This window comes from Lacerta agilis, chromosome 6 (assembly GCF_009819535.1).
Source record: "Lacerta agilis isolate rLacAgi1 chromosome 6, rLacAgi1.pri, whole genome shotgun sequence".
NCBI lineage: Eukaryota > Metazoa > Chordata > Lepidosauria > Squamata > Lacertidae > Lacerta > Lacerta agilis.
Window position 1 is genome coordinate 64,519,084 of NC_046317.1, and position 21,598 is coordinate 64,540,681.

General features: G+C 41.2%; 1 protein-coding gene across 8 annotated transcripts in view; it reads right to left on the reverse strand.

The window, feature by feature from the left end:
• Positions 1-21,598, reverse strand: part of PPFIA4 (PTPRF interacting protein alpha 4) — a 110,466-nt gene that overhangs the window by 28,955 nt on the left and 59,913 nt on the right. For 6 of the 8 annotated variants that reach the window (XM_033153140.1, XM_033153139.1, XM_033153138.1 and 3 more), the window contains 14 exons: positions 20,699-20,863; positions 19,939-20,013; positions 18,901-19,002; positions 18,075-18,296; positions 17,098-17,244; positions 16,713-16,847; positions 15,723-15,806; positions 14,719-14,850; positions 10,739-10,801; positions 9,734-9,825; positions 4,868-5,009; positions 2,614-2,819; positions 767-1,007; positions 368-403 (listed from right to left, as the gene is read on the reverse strand). In XM_033153140.1, coding sequence (XP_033009031.1) covers positions 368-403; positions 767-1,007; positions 2,614-2,819; positions 4,868-5,009; positions 9,734-9,825; positions 10,739-10,801; positions 14,719-14,850; positions 15,723-15,806; positions 16,713-16,847; positions 17,098-17,244; positions 18,075-18,296; positions 18,901-19,002; positions 19,939-20,013; positions 20,699-20,863 — 1,842 coding nt within the window. The remainder of the gene's footprint in view (positions 1-367; positions 404-766; positions 1,008-2,613; positions 2,820-4,867; positions 5,010-9,733; positions 9,826-10,738; positions 10,802-14,718; positions 14,851-15,722; positions 15,807-16,712; positions 16,848-17,097; positions 17,245-18,074; positions 18,297-18,900; positions 19,003-19,938; positions 20,014-20,698; positions 20,864-21,598) is intronic. The other 2 variants (XM_033153142.1, XM_033153141.1) reach the window with 1 other exon arrangement.

Consider the following 21,598-nt stretch of genomic DNA (forward strand, 5'->3'; position numbering starts at 1 on the left):
TCTCTCCCATATTGGTCTCTACAGCCATAGCAGGCACTGTAACTCTCCAATGGTTTGACTTCACCCCCAAAGGCGCACTCCTCCATTGTCTCCAGAGACAGATGCCAACAACATTTTGTGGAAGCAATGAAGGTAGTATAAGCAAGTTAAGAGTCCCTACCTAAAACAACTCAATATTTTGCAACCTCCACCACTTCTCTTTTCAGTATACAGAGGTTTTCCAGAACAAAGCCAGATCCAGTATGCTAGTGCACTAGACCTTCTTGACAATAGTTATGGCAGGGTTAGCGAGGGAGCAGAAGGGCAACGAGGTTACAGAAGTGGAACAAGAATACACATAAAAGAGAAATTAAACCAATAGACTCACAAGTAGCTTCCTCCTGTGTTTCCTCAAGTCACTGGGCTGTGAAAAACAAGAACAAGAGTAGAGAAGTTAGTTTAAAATAACAGTATGAAGGAGAAAGCAAACTGTTGATGCTGTAAAAGGCCTGCTACAACTTGGACTGAAGAGAACATCAAGAGATTGTGGGCATCAGCCAGGATAGACAAGGCCTCCTGAAGACAAACAAAACAGCATATAATTTTGTCACTGAAGTAAATGCCTATGCACAATAAATAGAACCCAAGTGGAAATGCTAAAGGCCAGAAGTCCTGCAGTCTGCACAAACAATAATCGGAAGCAACAAGACAATTCTAAGGAGAGCATATATAATCAAACAGCCGACCTGCCTTCCTGCATTATCACCCTTCCTCTTTCCCTGCTTACCAGGGTCATGCTGCATATCCGATCAAGATCCTGAGCCGCGCTGCGAGAGGTGAGCTTGGGAGTAGAGCGCCCACTGACAGGAGGAGATGAGCTGGCCAAGGATAAGGCAGTAAGGGAGGTGGGGATAGATGCTCTTTTGCGTAGCTGTGTTAGATTCAGGGCCTCCATGCTACCACTGGTGACACGGCTCTCCAACTGCTCAGCCCGCAGCTCAGTTGATTCTTTCTCCTCCTGGATCATTCTAAAGGAAAACAGGCATTTCAGCTCCGCTTGCAATGCATTTAAAAAAACTATTTAGACAAACACCATTTGGAATTCTTATCCGCTTACTCATATTATGCAGAAAAATATAAAGGTATTCAATGGCTCCAACTCAGAACCATGTCACCCAGAGGGCAGCAATCTACCCCACTTCTCTTTGATGTGTTAGTTACCCCCATCTCCCCAAGGGCTTCCTAAAGACTTACTCCATGGTTTATGCATCTATATGACTCAACAAGCTATAGCAGAGTTATTCAACCTGGGATCCCCAGATGTTGCTGAACTACAACTCCAGTCATCTCCCACCATCTTAGCCAATGGTTAGGGATTATGGGAGTTGCAGCAGTGCTTTTTTCTGAGGGTACTCAAGGATATGCAGCACCTACACCTTTTTCTGAAAGAAAAACACTGGTTAAAGGTGTGGCACTTACTGTAACAACTTCATGCTGAGTACTGTCACCTTTTATCTAGAAGAAAAGTACAGAGCTGCAGTATAACCTTGGGCAACCAAGCCTGAAGAACTCTGAGCTAGAACACAGCTTCTGATATTTCAATGAAGGACTCTATTTCCTAAGAACTGTTTTGCCAGGCTCTCAAGCTCATACTCTGCATCCCTTACATATGGATCACATTTGTAATACTTTCAAAATCCATAGGGCTAACAAACTAATATTTTTATTAAAAGTTAAGCTTTGCCTCCATGCGCTTCAATCCATAAGCTCCTTTGGCATATTTATTGACAAATGATAAATCCAAGGTAACTTGGGGTAGGATTCACCTAACAAGTTCCATCAGTAGAAGTCCTGCATGAAGACTTCTGTTTGTGCCAGAGAGCTGTCCCCTCCCCCCTCCCTTAGCACACACCCTGGCTTTTGGAGTGGAGTTGTGAGAACCCCCAGAATAGTGCACGTGGGAAGAGTGGAGGGAGGGAATGTTCAGTCTGGCAAACATAGCTCAATGTTGAATTCTTCCCTTAAATTAGAAAATTAAAGCAGGAACTAGAAGCCTATTTTGTCACTCTGCGGAATCTAAGAAAAGATTTGATGGAAATCACCAAGCTTCCTGAACATTAGTTTCCTCAACCTTAAAAAAACAAAAAACTTCACAGTTTCACTTGAAGGCATTAGAATCACAACAAAATTTAAAGCATGGGAACACTGGATGAGAATATGCTTCTGTTTAGTACTACATTCAAACCAGTGCTGAGACAATATTAGTAACTAATCATGGGCCTTTATGTGGCTAGGTTACTCTGCAGCAACCAAAATTTGTTGTTTCAAGTCTTCATCTCCTTCCCAGGTTCAGCTCTTCCTCCCATCTTATTTTTTTAAGGTTTCCAGAGAGAATGCTACAAGGTACAGCATGTCTTCTGGCTTTATGGATTATGCACACTACTATATCTTTTTTTTATTTCATCTATACTATGCTTTGAGATCTTCAGAAGGTTGAGATTAGAGATGACTGAAAGCAGTTCACTTTTTCTGAGAGGTAGTCCAAACAAAATTATTGAGATTTTTTTCAGAGTCACTGTGAAAATATAGATAGATTCAAGTCAATACCATGAGATAGACTGCTCCATTCCATACCTGATCTCCTCATTGATGGCATCAAGCTGTTCCTGCAGCATCATAGCAAGGGTCTGGGCGTCAGAGTGACCGCTTGGAGACAGCATGTCCATGGAACTAAACACAGTCTCCCGATCATCCTCATCAACATCAGAGATTTCTGGGTCACTGTCAAAGGTGTGACTTGTAGTGGCGAGGACCCCACCTGGCTGAGCAAGGTCCCAGTCCTGAATACATAAAACCACAAAGTAACTCATGCAACCACCATGTTAAAACTCCAATTAGAAGGGGCCAAAGGGAAGAATGGCATTTCCCATAGCTGTACTCTGAAATGAAGGGCCTTCATTTATCCTGGGCTATGGATGATTTCAGGGACACGGGTGGCGCTGTGGTGTAAACCACTGAGCCTTGGGATTGCCGATTGGAAGGTTGGCAGTTCGAATCCCTGCGACAGGGTGAGCTCCTGCCAACCTAGTAGTTCGAAAGCACGTCAAAGTGCAAGTAGATAAATAGGTACCGCTCCGCCGGGAAGGTAAACGGAGTTTCCATGCACTGCTCTAGTTCACCAGAAGCGGCTTAGTCATGCTGGCCACATGACCCGGAAAAACTGTCTGCGGACAAACAACAGCTCCCTCAGCCAATAAAGCGAGATGAGCGCCACAATCCCAGAGTCGTCTGCGAATGGACTTAACTGTCAGGGGTCCTTTACCTTTACCTTTTTATGGGTGATTTCACCTAGCCAACCTTGATAGAACTATGCTGAGACTAGAATTTATGGGAGTGTGGATTTGTTCCTCTGAAAATCTCCAACTTTTCAAAGGTATAGCAGCAATAGCAGCAGTAGCAGCAGCAGCAGCAGCAGCAGCAGCAGCAGCAGCAGCAGGATTTAAGGAAATTATTTTCGGGATTAAGCAGCCTTCATTGGCATTCACTTGGCTACAAATAGAGCAAAGTGTAAATGGAAGGCCAGAGAAATGGCTAAGAGAAACATAGTTTCTTTTGTTTAAGGCAGTCTGGGAATGGCTTGCTATAGCGTTGGAGTTGCCATATTTGATACAGGTCAGCAGCATGCCTTTAAATAACTGTGTAGAAAGAAGTTCAGTAGGCTTACTAAACCATCTCAAAGTAAGCAAGCAGTATGTTGCTTTGTCTGGACCACATATTGTTAAAGCACAAAAACACAATTTATAGTCTGCCAGAATATCATGCAAAACATGGTTTGAAGTGTCAATAAAGCATTTTGATATACAGTACACATAACAGTCTACTATTCATATCTCAGCATAAATATGACAGTTTGCTATCAAAAGAATAAGCAACTAATTTTTCTACAGTATCCATGTTTCTGCTATTAATTTCATGGTTGTCCATTCTCTAACTGTATTTGTGAGCTCCATACAGAGCTGTAAGTTCATTACACTAGAGTAGTTTTCCCATATTTGGTTTACTATATGATGTAGGACTGCAACTCCCATAATCTCTGACCATTGGACATACTGGGCTGGGGTTGAAATTGAACATCTGGAGATCCAAAGTTGAGGAAAGATGCACTAGAGCTTAAGAAGCAAATCCTTGTTCCCTATACTCTGCAACTACGGTAATTGATCCTTTGAACTCTTCCAACAATACACTCAGAAAAAAGACAGATACTACATCTATCTACCCTTGAAACAAACAAACAAAATTCACCAAGGCGTTCACACTTTGACTTTTGCCCGTTTTAAATGGACTGAATTGAGCCACTTCCAATAAAACAAAACTTAAGTGAATTCAAGTTGCATTCAAGCTTGAAAGTGGGCCTTAAATGGATGAGATGCAACACATTCTCACTCTTCTCAACATGTAGCTACATCTATAGTATTCAGGCAAGTCCTGTGGCTTCTAGGAGTAATTATAACAATACAAGTATATGCTCAAACTAAGCAGTAAGGCATAAGGGCTCCAGCAGGCTTCTTTCTTGCCCAGATTTCACAGCATAGCAAAGACCTTTGAAACTTCATCTCACCATCCTCTGCAGAAGCCCATCAAATAAGTACTATCCTGGCCACCATCCAGTGGCCTTTCTGCACAACAGGGAGTCTCTTTCCTTCAGAAGGGGTTTAGGTCTGCAGCTGTTACTGCCGAGTGAAAGGCCAAAGCCCCTCGTTTAAAGGCGCAGGACAGCTGCTGCAGCTGCTACCATCACAAAGATTTTGTGATATGCTCCAAGATGCAGACGTAACTGGAGCTACCCGCTAAAGATTAGCTGGAGCAAGGCAAACATCAGGAGCTTTACCTTGGAGGGGTCTTCCCGCAGAGTTGTAAATCGGCTCTTTGGTGCCCGGTGAAGACTGGAGGGTGTCCCAAAGGGCTCAGCTGGTGCATGGACAATAGTACTCAGGGGATACCTGAGGTCTGGAGTGCTTCCAACAAGCGACCTACGAAAGAAAAAGAGTGGGAGAGGAGAAAAGTCCTAAGTAAATAAAAATAGCATTATTTAGTTTTGTTTGATGGGGATAATCCGTAATAAATATTTTTAATATTTTTTACTTGTCTTTTTAACCACCAGTCTAAAATTAGATAGTAATTTCAGATACTGACAGTATAACGCAACACACACTGAGAAACACAGTATGCTATCATTGTCTCACAGCCAAAATATTCAACTAATCGTAAGTCTGGAGAAACAGGAAATCCATACAAGGATGCACAGTGAATGTAGTTTTGGATAACTGAGATTCAGCCAGCAATGTGGGTCCATAACCAGTACCAGGGAAGTCCAAACTGGGTGGGGAACAGGGTGCAGTTCTGGTCAACACGGGTCCATCCCTTGGTAAATGAAACACCTTGAATTTATTTTTATTTTTAAAGAAAATCAGTGACCTTCCCCCAGTAAGATCAGGAAAGTAAGCTATTCAGTAGCACCCTGATTCAACAAGATGACACTGGTGATGCATGTGTGTTTCCCAAAGAGTGAAAAGAACATTCCAGGAGTTCATTTTTTTTTGCAATGCTTTTTACTCTATAACAAAGTAATTTAAAGTAGTCACAAGAAGCTTAAGACAATAAAAACACAAATGTCACAATAGACTTTAAATAGCAATCACTAAGTTGGGGTTAGAGTGCTGCCAATCATCAGTCAAGGAAGGAAAACTCCATTTCCTCCAAATAGATGATCAGTGGTATTCAAGATCTTGCTCCATAATCTCTTCAGTGTTGGGAAACACATGTGCAACACCCATTTCCATGTCCCTTCTTGTTGGACAGAGGCCAATATATATAGCTAAACAAGCACTTAAGAGTGCAGGGTGTGACAATCCAAACTTTGAAGAACTCGACCCTGAATGTTAAAGAAGCATTCCGTTATAGCAGAATATGAAAATCAAAGAAGCATTCCGTTGATTAGCAAGTAATAAGCAGCTCATAATTTTCTACTTAAAGTTGAATGCAAGCCCACCAGGTCAGTTGAAAGGGTATTAAGTTTCAGTTTTTTAGAAGCAAGCTTGAAATGCGGGGTCTCTTATTAAAGTACATGTGTGTGTTTGTGTGTGTGAGTGAACACACACACTTTTGAAATTTAAAGTAATTTCAAAAGTATATTCAAGTAATATTTTAAATGTTTATATGCCAAACTTATCACATGCCACACCAGGCTCTCATACAGGCTACCAACCCATCTCTCATCACACTGGCTGAGCATAAGAGCCTCATTTCAGTCTGGAGAGAAGGAGATCAAAGTGACAGCTGAGATCCCCAGTGGGTGCAGAACTTTCCAGCCCTATCATTTGAGCACTCCGGTGTTCCAGGATATTTGGGGGTGGGGGAGAATCCAACACAGTTATCTGCCTCTGCAATACAAGGACACATCCTGTAGCAAAAGCTACAGAGCCAGTTTCAGTCCCATCTGCCTTTCCATTAACCCTTTGGCTCAAAAAGACTGTTATGGTTTATTTTGCAGCATATCCCTAAACAAGAAGTTATTCTAGATTGCTAAGGTTAATAGCAGAATATGAAAATCATCATTGAAACCTCAGGTATTCAAACAATGGTATTTGAAGAAGTTAGGGGGCTGTGAGAAACCATGGGGTGGGGGAGAAATCATTGGAAAATCCCCTCATTGTACAATAATGTAAGACTGCAGACCTCAGTGGCTAAATGAATAATTTACAGAGTGTATGGAACCTGAACACAAAAACGGACCATTAGTAGGAACATATTCAAGAGTGATTGATAAGTGAGAAGGTGAAAGACAATAGTGCTTCACTTTCTCCCTTCAAACTCCAGTGTCTACATTACATGCATCTTCTTGTTCTGCTTGGAGACAGCAGTAGGGGGACATAGTATCCATCTCTGCAAAGCAGGGGAAAGAAAAACCTGTCAGGTGTTCCTTAAAGTAGGCATGATTCAGACAAAAGAAGCTGAATTAAATCCATAATGGCTGAATAGTGTAGAGCAGGGGTGGCCAGCTCCCAAGTGATTGTGATCTACTCACAGAGTTAAAAACTGGCAGTGATTTACCCCCTTTTTGGGGTTCAAGTCAAAGTTGTTGAGCTTTTTTTAGGAACAAAAGCCCTGGTTTTTTGGGTTTCAGGTGAAAGAGTTGTTGAGCACTTTTCTAGGAAGGAGGAAAGCCCCGTTTTTGGGGGTGCCGGGAGAAAATCTTGAGCTTTTTTTAGGTGGGCCAAAGTTGTTGGGGGGAGCCAGTGATCTACCACAGACGTCCAGTGATCTACCTGTTGGACGTGCCTGGTGTAGAGAATTCAGGCTGCAATCTCACACAATATTTACCTGGAAGTAAGCCCCAATTACCTCAGTGGGGCGTACTTCTGAATAGACATGCAAAGGATTATGCAGTCAGGAATCTGTCAGTAGACTGTTTGAACAAGCAATGATAAGTGTACATGGAAGGGGTATCATCTATTTTCTTCCAATGAAGAGACTGCCACCAGTGATGGATTAGGAGTGAAGCTACATGATGTCATATTTCATCTTACTTTTCTTCCTTATCTCATAAAAAAGCAGAACATGTCATTATATATGAACATAACAGCCACATATTTAACTGTGTCTGTATGCCTCTTATTACCAGAAACAGTGATCAAACAACATAGCACATTACAGGGCTTGTGGTTTGTCTCTGAAGATTACAGTTTAACAGATTACGGATTACAAGGGTTAGCAAGACCCGGCATGACAGTTCCAATGGCTTCCCTTTACAGTAAGGCTTCAGCTTTCTTTTTTTCACCATCATCCTTTTTTTCCTGGCTTGTAAGTCAATTTGCATGAATAGTCATGGTTAAACACAGCACTCGCAGCAGTAATGCTTATTTGATAATTCCACAGTGAAGCTACTTTAAAAAATGGGTTACATACTAGCAGAGTAAATGTGGGCTGAACTGCAACAATGTGTTCACTGTAGCAATCACATGACTGCCAAAGTCAGCACAAATTCCATTCAGTGCTGCATTATTCCAATCATACCAATAGTCCATCTAGCCCAGTGTTTTTCAACCTTTTTTGGGCAAGGGCACACTTGTTTTATGAAAAAAATCACGAGGCACACCACCATTAGAAAATGTTAAAAAAATTAACTCTGTGCCTATATTGACTATGTATAAAGTAATTCTCTTGAATAGGAATCAAATAAACACAATTTTCCCCACGGCACACCAGGCAACATCTCGCGGCACACTAGTGTGCCGCGGAACAGTGGTTGAAAAACACTGATCTAGCCCAATACTACTTTATCTTCAGCATCTCAGGAAGAGTTCTCTCAACAGCTTGCTTATTGGAGAATCTTTAACTGGACATGCCAAGGATTGAAGGAGCCATGGTGCAGAGTGGGCAATTATATTGTCTACTAAGAGCAGGATTAGCACAATGGCGTAGACAACCTACTACAGGTTACTGTGTCCACTACATCTATTAAAGGTTGCAATCAAAAGACAATACCTGAGGATCAATATTTATTTTAGATTAAATCACAGAGGCTTAAGACAGGTAACATTTAAGACCACAATGTACTGACTAAATAAACTTTAGCAAGATAATCAGGTACACAATGAAACACACCAAAGTTCCATGTTAAAAATACAGGTTTGAATTTCACCCTGTTTTATAAACTGAGGTACTCTCAACATATGAAATATGTAATTTTTGAAAAGAACAGATGCCCATTAGAGAGGTTATCCTTCCTATTTACCAGTGAGGCTCCAAAACAAAAGCAAAACACTGGTAGCTAGAGCACTGCAGGTGCTTGCTGTCTTATCTATTTTGCTGGCATGTTGTGTAATTGCACCCTCTACTGGATCACACAGTGATAGCAAAGAGTCAGATTTTGCTTTCAGATAAATTTTATTAGGCCAGTTTAGAATTTGAAGAGGCAAAAGAGAGTGGGAAAGCTTCTTTTGTGTTATTTTCAATTTGCAAGAAGGACTTGCAACAAAACATAGCAGTCTGCAGTGTTCCTGTTCAGATCTCCAGGATGCCCAACAGCATGAGACTTTTAATCTCAGGGTTGTAGGTTCGAGCCAGATGTCAGGCAAAAGATTCCTGCATTGCAGGCAGTTGGACTAGATTACCCTCAGGGTCCCTTCCAATTCTACAATTCTATTCTATGAACTGTGCAGCTAAAACCCAGTTGGACCACCAGTAATAAGGCTCTGCTATGATACAACCGTCAGGTATGCAGAAGACCTATGTTTCAGTTGCCATTAAGATGAAAACAATTTGTGACACAGCCACTTGTGCTCTGGTAGCCCTTCAATTTCAGCAGCTTATATCAAAGTAACAGAAGCCAAAACTAAAATTTTGCCAAGAACATTTTTACAAGTTTCAATAAATGCAGCCCACCTGATTGCTCATTCTGCCTCAATGTGAAGAACTCTGGGATGTGAGAAACATCAATGAAAAGTCTGCAGATACAGCAACACAGGCTGAGGCATTGGTTCAGAGAGACAACCACCCTTACATCAGTATGTGGGGTCATTGGTTTGTGTTTGTTTTATAATGCATTTTGTATGTTTCTGTTATGAACTGGCCTGGGATCTTCAGATGAAGGGAGGTATACAAAATTAATAAATGATTAGGATGATGATGATGATGACAACAACAACAAATTGTCACACAGGTATTTGCCATGAAAAATAAATAATATTCTCACCTTGTATGTACACTGTCAAGAAAAGATCCACTTCTTGTCTTTAACTGGTCAATTTCTAATCTCAGTTTGTCAATTTCATCTGACAGCCTTCTCTGTTCACAACAAAATAAGAAATAGTTTCTCTATAGCCAGTACAACTATGGTAACACACACATTTCATACTATCTGTGAACTCAGAAGTCATGCAGCAACTGTAGATAATCATGCTGAAGGGAAAGCAGGGGAGAATAAGGGGACAAAGAGGCAGGCAAAAGGGTGCAGGAAAAGCAGGCACTTATTGGTTATTGGCTCTTACATGCAGCAAGTGAATGCTACTTGGACACTAATTGTATTCCTATTGTTGCTCAGAGAATCTATTTGGTCATGCTATCAAACAGTGAGAAATCTATAGCTGTAGACAGAAGTGACCCAAAAGCCAATGCTTATCCTAAAAATCATTGAATACCATAAACAAGAAGATCATGCAATATAGTGCAATTTTTGTCCACATATTAAAGGTAGGGGAGTGAAGTAGTCCTGCTACATCCATAAAAAGGGTGGGAGTCAATTAATGAGCCCTGCCAGCAGACGCCTGCACAAGAACTTTGGCTAGGGCAATGGGGTTGGAAAGGTCTCCAGTTAAAATGTTGATATGACACTAAACAGGACTCTAAAGGGAGTTATTTGCAGTTTAATTTACTACCTTTTAGGTAAGAACCTATCCCTACTAAAATTCTGCCCAAAATGCAGTGTTTGTGGGCAGAACAGAACCACTGCAGTCCTCTATGAGGACATCCTACTCATTGGAAATGAACAGAGTTTGATCAGCTTCTCTTCTAAAAGAGGACGCAGCAGGGAAGCAAAAAAAACTATTTATAGTGATCTAAAGCAGTTGCTGCTGGGAAACTACTGGTGATCATGATACAACCATTTGACAGTTTCTGATCATGCAATTTCAAGGCAACAAAAATGCACTTAACAAATATATTTGCCACTCCTTCCACAGTTCCCCGGAGTGGCATTTACCTTGTCATGCTGCTGTTCCTCTATTTGTTTTTGGGTATTTTCCAGTTCTTGTAATAATGTGTTCTTAAAAAGCAAAGGTGAGTAATTACAAGAGAGAGAAAGGGTGCTTCAATTTTGATTTAAAATTGGAGCTCTTGCAAAACAAATCCACTTCCCCAAATGATCAAACTTTTTGTGGTAAGGAATATGACAGAAAAATGCACTGGAAAGTGTGGGTTAACGCTTTCTTGATGCAATTCATCCAATCTCCCCACAAACAAATCAGACTGAACACTCATTAAGAAACCAACATTGGCTCATCTCTCCACAAATCAATCAGGCTGAATGCTCATTTAGCAAGGGACCAAAAGACTATTTAGGTCTCTAAGTAAAGCTGTTCAAGTGGCTTTCTGGAGAACTCTGAAATGCAACAGGTAATCGTAGAAGTGATCCCTCCACAAGAGTTCACATGAGCCTCTAGTGAGGCTGCCAAAAATTAACTGCTAATCGCTAAAAAGAATGTTAGACATGGATAGGAGCTACCTTGGAGTAAAATTGCCTCTGAAGGCCAAACTAGATGCAATATTTGTCAAGTGGATAGGCAAAGCATGCAAGGTTTTTAAAAAAATAAAATCGGGGGTGGGATGAGCCAGACCTGGAGTATGGCATGAACAATTTGCATGCCGAAGTATTGCATGCCAAATCTATGCGCCTAATTTGATGGCCAGTTTGACCTTAATACTGAATTCCATCTGCTGTGATAATAGATCAGAAATCTGTCTTTAAAAAAATAAACAAACTCCTGTACAGTAATACTGGTCTAACCTAAAAAAAAAATTGTGCACTTCCAAAGGCAGCAGTGTGCCAATTTACAAACAAATTAAGCACTTAATAATTTTATTGCATTAATAAAGGCAAATGGTATTGGGAAACCTACAAGGCCACTTAGATTTGACAGTGACAAATTTGAGCCAATGAAAGTTCTTTATGCCAAGTTTCTAAACTTGAGACCAGTAGAGCAGGAGGAGTTCCCAGATGGTCAAACAATTAGGATTTCAGCCCACAGCATTACTCCCTAAACTCACATAAAATCACTTACACCTGGATGTAGAGCATGCAAAATGCTATTATTATTATTATTATTCAGCACCAGTATAAATGAGATAATGGAAGAGGTAATGGCCCATTGGTGCCCTAAATTCTGGGCTCATTAGCTACAGAGGAAGAATTTTCTATAAATGGGACTGAGTGCTATCCTTGTTGATAGAAAGAAAAGCTGGTGGACCTTTTTGCTTTGTGTGTTACCTGACCATACACCTAACTCCTTGTATGGGAGTTTCCTCTGTTCCCACTTCCATGCTTGGGGGGGGGGAGAGAAAGAAGAAGTGTATCCTTAAAAAATATGAAGAGGTGTGAGTCAGGTCTCTATCATACTGGCAGCATAGCAGAGCTAGGGCTGAAAATGGGTAGGCTTCAAAAATGCATTCCAGCCCTGAAAATGTACTGCACTGAAGAATGTACTGTATCTGAAGAAGTGTGCATGCACACGAAAGCTCATACCAAGAACAAACTTAGTTGGTCTCTAAGGTGCTACTTAGGATTTTTTGATTTTTTGATTTTATATTTTGCACTGAAGAAGTCCCTGTCTTTCCCCAGAGAATTTCAGCCAGGCAATTGTGCCTCACTGACTGCCTATATGGCTCCCTTTTGTGCAATTTGGAGCTTGTCACACTCCAAGAGCTAAACAACTCTAGTAACAGGAGAACTGAGACAACTGAAGTTAGCATTCAAAATGCATAGGTGTTCTAATCAGGTCCATGAATTGTAAATGCAGAGAGGAATACTTTTTATAGACCTTGAGCAGAGCTTGTCAAAGTCACTAATGTCTGAACATCCAGATCCAGCACAACAGCCATTGGGGGGGGGGGACACCACCATTTGAGATGGAACGACTAACACAGGGGTCATCAGTCCAGCACCTGCAGGCACTGTAGCACCTGGAAACGATTTTGCTGGTGCTCCTGCACAGGTGCCCCACATTCTGAGCTTTTATTTATTTATTTTTAGGTAAATATCAACCCCTCCTGGAAAGAAAGTTATGGGGCAAAATGTGCAGGTACCTACAAAGTGGACTCTGTGAAATGAGAGTGGTGTTGCTATCTTCTGTATTTTCCTAGTACTGAGGATTGCACCTTGTTTCTATTAGACAGCAACAGCATCAGTGTGTGCTTATATAAAATAAATATTGTGTGAACTCCATGATCAAAACCAATACTACAGAGCTGAATTCCTATGATAAGCATAAAGTTGTCCAGAGTGGCTGTCTATGTTATGCCATTCTAGATGGCATCCATTTTGCATTATGCCACACCACTCACAGAAGATAAGTTTTGACTGGTGCCCCCGGAACACTCTCAAAATTCTAAATGTTCCTGTGGGTACAAAAAGGTTTGCAGCCTCTGGCCTAACACATCAGAGCTCAACAGACAACTAGACCAAATGAAGATTATTTTCTTTATGACTTTCTTTTTATCACATTTTTGACATGTGCAATGCAGCTGCAATCTAAGTACATGATAATAATTAGAAGAGAAAGGAAAGAAGAGTGGTTGATTCTTCTCATTGAAGTTGGCACAGTGAAGATCCAACTTCACACAGCATAGATATTACAATTGCTACACACTAGCAGAAGAAAAAGAAAGTGGTAGGGACACTTAAGACGGTTCATCTGAGGGATAAGGTGGGAAGTGAATTTGCTATCTGTGCCATCCAAATTACTAACAAATATTTATAGACTCTTTGCCATTACAGCAGTATTTATCTCAAAAGTACAGGCTAGACTGCCACTTCAAAACCATGCACATGAGCTAATAATTTGGCACAGTAAAGTAACAAAAACACTTTTAAAATCTTCCCACCCATCCATCCAATTACCCATCCATCTTCAATGAACAATGGATTTTTGATACCACTACAAATACTTAGATGCCAAAACATGAAGATGTAGGTAGCTGAGACTTGAACTCACACAAGAGCATCCTAAAAGCCAAAATTTTGTTCCACATTTATTGCAGCAGCCAGTTAAATTGTACCAACAAATCATTCAAGAAGCCATAAGTGCAATCCTCTATCCCTTAGAATTAGTTAGAATATACTAAGCCCAAAGGAAGATGCAAAGGGACCAGCAGAGCCCAAGGCAACAAAGAAGGAGGCCTTCTCTGCAAAACAAGTCTCTAAGATCCTCTACTTGTGGCTTCTAGTTAGCTAAGCCAAGCCATGGACCCCCTACTTTTGAAATTTTTGTTATCTCTATGGTAGTTTTTGTTACACACGAGTAGTGTCACAGACCCTCTGGATGGGTTATGCAACCACCAATTGGGAACCACCGCTCTACTCCATAGCAACAGTATTTTGTTAACATTCATTTTAAAAAGAATATTGGGCCTGACTCAATAGTTGGAATTAACTGATCAAGAATAGCTATGATCTCAGTTTATTTTTAGCATGACCCCAACATTCCAGTCCCATCCTGTCAGCAAAATTATCTTTTCAATCTTAAACATAGCATGGCAAAAAGGCCAGTTGTGTATGACACCCATAAAGCTAATTTTAAGAGGTGTCTAATACATACATACATGGGACGCGGGTGGCACTGTGGGTTAAACCACAGAGTCTAGGGCTTGCTGATCAGAAGGTCAGCGGTTCGAATCCCCGCGACGGGGTGAGCTCCCGTTGCTCAGTCCCAGCTCCTGCCCACCTAGCAGTTCGAAAGCACATCAAAGTGCAAGTAGATAAATAGGTACTGCTCCAGCAGGAAGGTAAACGGTGTTTCCGTACGCTGCTCTGATTCGCCAGAAGCGGCTTTGTCATGCTGGCCACATGACCCAGAAGCTATACGCCGGCTCCCTCGGCCAGTAATGCAAGATGAGCGCCGCAACCCCTGAGTCGGACACGACTGGACCTAATGGTCAGGGGTCCCTTTACCTTTAATACATACATACCTTCTCTTCAAGGGCTGCCATCCGTTCTTTCAAATGAAGCTGAAGCCGCTCATTGGACTCACTCAGCAGCCTATCCACAGTATCTGACAGCCGCTTGTTGTGTTCCTCATTCATTTTCTCCCTCTGACGGGCCTGTTTAGGAGTTGAGGGGGAATTGTGATCAACCAAGCAATTCAAAGCAGATTTGCCTTGAAATTGCTGTAAAATTAGCCCTAATCATTGAAGAATCTCCTCCAAAACAGCCTTCTTTCTAACAACCTAATGTAGTAAAGTTTTCATAAGCATACTATGTCCACCACATTGATTGGAAGATTTGAGAATCCACTTTCCTAACTGTTATTGGTTACACTGCATCAGCTTATACCAGTGGGGAGTCCAATCCCTATGAATATTATCTACACTGCAAATTAAGAAGTGATTTTATATCATTCAGTGGTGCAGATTTATTCTTGTGTATAATAATGACACAAAAAACCCTTTCCCTGCAATTATTTTACTATTGTGAAACTGCTCAATGAAATTAGTATTAAAAGTCTTTGAAATGGCAACCCAAAACAAAATAAATGTTTTGTTAGTATACATTATGGGGCTATCAGGAAGGAAGATGAATAGATTTTGGTAGGAGTGAAATTATAAGAAGTCCCATTTTATTTCAGAACTTGGATAGAATTCAGAAGTGTTGACCACCATCTGTGATACAATTGTTCCACTACGCAGAGCTGAATTATAAAGGAGTTTTCTGTGTGCCTGGGTGTCACAACTTTAACCATGCTATCAAAACTCAGCCATAAAGAAGCAGGCTGTAACAGCGTGGTCAAAGACTTGCAGCAACCATGTGATACAACAGTTGTGAATAAAAAACGGAAATCCTAGTAGCAAATGTAGAAGCTATCTCCAAATCATCTTTCTCCCCTCCCACAACAGGATCCTGACTGTGGTGCTGTAAATAAGGTGCTCAAAATGATAAAAAAACAGCGCTATATACTCTACAGAAGTCAACCTACCCTTGCTAGTTCTTGGTTCTTCTCCTCCAACTGAGTCTCCAGCTGCCGCAGCCGTTCTTCAATACTGCCATGCCTTTCTTCTGCCTACACAGAACAAAACAGTCCCATAGGAATGAACAATTCTTACAAGCTCTGGGAATTGGGATAGGGAGCGGGGATAAGAGATACATGTTCTTACATAAGAACATACTGACACAGCAATCAGGCAGAGTGCAGTACTACCCAAAAATATAGGAATGTGACCATAGTGGATTTGTTCTCACGAGATATTTGGGTGGGTGTTAAACATAAGCTGAGGGATGATGGGAAAGGTCTCTCTCAAGCACTAGCACATTAATACACTGGAGATTCTTACTGAGCTCAACTCTAAAATAACCTTGCACCAAGCTAGGCTTCAGGAAGTGCCATATGGGCCTTCTGAATCTTGCTGTACAAACTTCACAGCAACTTCCTGGTCCATATCACTCCTCGCAATGCCTATTTCATTTAACAGCTGCACAATTAGTTTAACAGAGATTTATGCTCCTGTCACATTTTTAAAAGTCTGTATGAAGGTAGCAGTCTCTGAGGTAAAAGACTCAGGAATGGTAAATTGACTTCAATCCCTTGTTCCAAGCTTGCCTAGTCCAATGCAGTGCTTGGCTTCTTGGTTGAAAAGAATGCACTTTAGGTCATTCTTGAGAAGCAAGCCCTGCCTTCAGATTATGAACATACCTATGAAAAACCCAGCATGACCTGCTAGAGCATCATTAAAAAGGGGGGGAAAAAACCTCCTTAGGAGAGGCGACCATCCAAAGAAGTGGCTCATGATATCCAGCTACTACAGAAGAGACAATGCAGAAAGGAAAAAGTAATACTTGTAACATGAATTAAAAAGCTCCTCTTTCTTCCACCTTTCTCCTCCATCCCAGGAAAGTTCTACGTTCTGGAGAAACACTAAACCCTATCTGTACCCTGGGATTTAAAGTCAGCTTCTGGTTGTGTACTTGCCTTGGTGAGTGCTGCTATCCTTTGAGCCAGCTCAGCTTCCACCTCAGGCAGCGTCTCAGCTTTCCTCATTGTCTGCTGCAGTTTCTGCTCTGCCAGTTCGAGAAGCTCCTGGAGATGCCGTGCTTTCTCCTCACACTGTAGAACAATGCAGAATGGCAGTCATGAAAAGGGGAGTGACCAAACTCAGCTTCAGCCTGCATCCGTTCCTGGACAGGAATAGTCTTGTTATAGTAGTCCATACTAAAGTAAGTTACTCACAGGCTTACTGTAACAAGTTGTACATGGGGGCTGTCCTTAAAGATGACCAAAGCTTCAACTAGTGCAGAATGTGGCTGCCAGAATGTTAATGGGCATTGACTAAGGGGATGCCATTAAAGCCTGTTACCTGGCGATGGAGAGACTCTTTATTGGCCAGCTCATTCTCTAGTTTATCATTGAGGTCATGAATGGAGGTGGCTTCTCTTTGGGCTGCCAAATAGCGCTTCTCCAAGGTGGTGATCCTCTCCTCCATGTCTTCTTTCTGTGCCAAAGCCTGGTAGGATGAGCCATGAAGAAAGTCACGAACTTTGTGGTTGTATGGCCCTTATGATGATAGAAAAATCTGCCTGAACCACAGCATGAGAAGGGCTTGTTATGACTATTGAGGTACTACACTGAAGCTCAAAATGCAAACTCTCCCCGCATTAATAAGCTGGCCCCGTTTTGAAAGGTTGTATTGGAACCATTAAAGCTGATTCCAAATCAAAGTTGGGCTCACACTTGCCTCCACCACTCTCCAGCCCTGCCCAACAGCCTCATCCATCTTTGCCCCTCAAAACAACCATAACTTGAGGGACAAGGCAAATGGTGGTGAAGGCTCCCACCAGAGTCAAACCTCATGATTGCAAGAAATAATGCTCTATGCACCATTTGCAGCCACAAGGCCTTTCCTGTGTTGTTGAGAGCCCTCCCCCTATCTGTCATGTCTTGCTCTTCCCCAGGGTTTTTGGCTTGATGAAGTAGAGAGCTGGCAGGGAAGGGGAAATGGCAGGAAAATGGTAATTGTACTTTTAGAGTACTCACAGGGAACACCTGAAAAACTGGTCCCCCCACCCCAAAGTATTTTACTAGAACACTGAAAACCCAATAAATTATCTGAGCAAACTGAGAGGAAGGTCGCAAATCTCTAGTCATGATAGATTTTTTTTTTTACTTTGACACTGAATAAGTAAGCTCACACTAGAAACAGCAATAACTTTCTGCAAGCAGATGCTGAGACTATTTTATTTTTGCTATACCTGGAGAAAATAAGATGGCTTTTAAAGTTGATTCAGAGATTCTCTCGATGACATAGTTTATGCTGCTGAAACAGAACTCTCTCACCTCTCTTAGGTCCCTCTGGTACTTGCCGCTCATTTCTTCTGATTTGATTAGGTCCCTCCTGGCTGTGCTTAGATCTTCTTCTAGCTCAGCAACACTGGCAGCCAAAGCAGCTATTCGTTCTTTAGCTTGTGCTACCTCAAAGTTTTGCTTCTCTAGAAGTTCCTGCAGTTCCACAGTCCGGCTTGCCTCATCATCCGGATGTATAGAGCCATTAGGAAGTCTCTGTGAAAGTCACATAACAAAGAACTATGTTTCCAAGGAATATGCACTACTCAGTCAAACACAGTACCAAACAAATGCCACTTAGCAACATTTCAATAAATTAGCTCACCAAATGAACTATCAGTTCTTCTTCATTCTAACAGTATGCAAGAGATGCTAGATTGCTACTGTAACACTGGTCATTTCTGAAAAGGAGGCATTTTGAGGTAGCTGTAACTTGCCACTGGAAATTTATTCAACAGGCCTATTATTGCATAATTTAAAAATAGTAAGGGAAGATAAAATATATCAGTAGGCAAAGGGTTCCCATTTTGTACCTTTGATTGAATGACCCACAGCTGTAAACACATACAGTGGTACCTCGGGTTAAGTATTTAATTTGTTCTGGAGGTCTGTTCTTAACCTGAAGCACCACTTTAGCTAATGGGGCCTCCTGCTGCTGGTGCGCCGCCAGAGCACAATTTCTGTTCTTATCCTGAAGCAAAGTTCTTAACCTGAAGCGATAGCGGAGTTTGTAACCTGAAGCGTACTTAACCCGAGGTACCACTGTAGTACTTCAATATTACATTAGATACTCTGCACTTCTAAGAAAGATGGCTCTCACCTTCCAAAGTAGCTTCTGCCCCGATTCTTTTCCCTCGGTCCTTTTATCATCTTCTCCTACAGGTGCTTCCCTCTGGGAGGGGCCTTGCTGAAGAGCACTTACCTGCAAAATACATTTTAAATAAACACTTGTACTTAAGGTTTCCTTAAGTGTGAAAAATAAGAATGCAGAACATGCAGAAAGCTTCTTGTCCACCTTCTATTGTTATTGTTGCTGTCACTGTTAAGAAGCTGTCGTTGCACATGCTTATGAAGGAGAGTTCTGTAAAAGCCAGGATTTTTACTATGCAAAGTGATTCAATAACTTAGTGTGGGAGCATAGGTAACTGGCACTGTTACAGGTAATTTGACTTATTTTTGTGTAAGACCAGCCTGGAAAGTAAGGGCCCAACCACACAATATTGTAAAAGCATGAATACATTTAATGTGTCCAATTATTGTTTTTCAAGTAGAAGCTGTGAGGTATGAACTGATCAGGTCTGTGACATGCAGGGGTGTATCCTGTATCTTCCTTTCACCTTTAATCTTGTAATATTTTTCTTTCTTTCTGCTACCTAGTCACATTACTTACCACAATTATTTTGATTTTTTTCCCCTTTGCAATATTATCTCAACATAAGTTTGCTGCTGCAATGTGTGCTTCTTAGCAACTGGTCCTTCCTCCCCCTTCCTGTACATTTTTTGTTTTTTCTGTTTATGAAACCCCATGTAGCCTGGGTAGCTTTCCACAATTATTTTAATTATCTCTCATAACGATGGCTTCAAGTTTACCTGGGTTGTTACCAAAATTCCTTATATCAGTATAAAATAGCTTTAGAGGAGTATTTAAAAAGGGATTCTTGTCTAAAGAAAATAAGAGAGAAATATACAGGAGCTTGTGTCACAAGTCCAAAAATTGAAACAAAAATATAAAGATCAACAGTGGATCGCATGTCACATAGTGCTGCAAGATACATTTTTTTTTCTGCAATCAACAGTCTTAGTTTCTTTGATTTCACCTCAGTGAAATCCACAGTACAATCTGAAACCCAATATTTACCTGTTGGTGAGCACTAGAAAGCTGTTCTTCTAGTGTAGCTACTCGTTCCAGTGCTGCCCGTAAGCGCTCTCTCACCTGAAAGGAAAAAAATATATATTTTCAAAGGCAGAGTTGATACACAGCCCTTAGGGAAGCTTCAGGTAGTTTAGTAGCCTACCACCACCACCCCTGCTCCCAACCATCAGGAAATCTAGTTCATAACACAGATAATTCAATTAAGCCGCACTCCCCTCATCACGTGAGAGGGCACAAAAGAACAGTACGTGGCTCCAGAAGCCCGGCATCTCTGGTAGATTTGCAAGCAACAAGAAACACTAAGTATGATGAAGCGGGCTAAAGCCTGGAATCTTGAGTTAACCTGCCAAGTAGAATAAGCATAAAAGGATCTCAGCAGAGATCTGCCTGACTTGGAAGAGCTACTACACTAACACCATATAGCAATATCACTGGGTGTAGAGCTGAACTGGGGTTGGGAGAGTGGAAGGCCGGAATACTCCTTCAAAGGAGCATTAGCACAGATTCGATCCTGCTAACATATTTCTAGGATGCAAAGCAGTAATTTTGGGGACCATTCTTCAAAGGGCAAATGATTGGCTCAGGCTGGAAATTACCCATAACCAGAAAGTTGATGGGAGATCTGCAAGATAGCACTGACCAAAAGCAATACTTTGGGCCATTAGAGACCAGTAACTGAAAGGTCGTGGGTTATAAATAGCTGGTTTTGCTGAAGCTATGCCGTCACTTCCCAAAACAGCCTCACCTTCTCATCCAGTGCTTTATGATGTTCAAACAAAGATTTCAATGCTTTTAGAACTTCAACTTCACTGGAGACACCAGATGGAGACTGAGCTTGCCGTTTCACCACAGTCATCCTCAGGGAGCGTTCGTGTCTTGAGACCAGGCACTCCAGGTGCTCTAACAAAAGCTGCAAGGCAAGGAACAGTTCTAGACATTTCTCATTCAAAGTCAATGTTACTTAAGAAAAGGCTTTATCTGTCCTCTTGTTAATTTCAGAATATAACAAACAAACAAACAAACAAACAAACAAACAAACAAACAAACAAACAAACAAAGTGTAATAAAAAAGTAGCCAGGTTTTACTAGCAGGCCATTTCTGCCATGAGCAAGACTTGAAATAACTTTACCAGGATCTCTAACAAAACACACACATAAACACATTGCTCAAACAAAACTATGATGACACAAATGACATTTTTTTCAGAGCTGAAAGCATTTTGAAAGAGACTCCCTTGTCACTTTTGCCTTAGATAATCAGGTTTTTTTTAAATAAAAAATAAATAAAATAAAAACCTGTTGGACCATGAACAAAAGTTGGACGAAAAAATGTATGTACTGAACAGTAAAGGGTGGGTGCTATGCAGAAATGGTCCAGTAACAGGCAAATTCTGGAAGTGTACACAAAGCTATTTCCCTAGAAGGGGCAAGTTTAAATCTGCACACTAGTAATAGGGATGCTGCAGGTTGAGGTTCCTTAGCACACCTGGAGGCTCAGAATTGTTGAGATGTAGGGCAAAGATAGTTGTGACACAGGACTGAATGGTCTCTGCAGGCATAAACATAAGCTGTACTGGAATAAGAATAAAAAAACAGCAACATTCTATAGAAATTAAATTGGATTTTACAGAGATTATGCTAAACC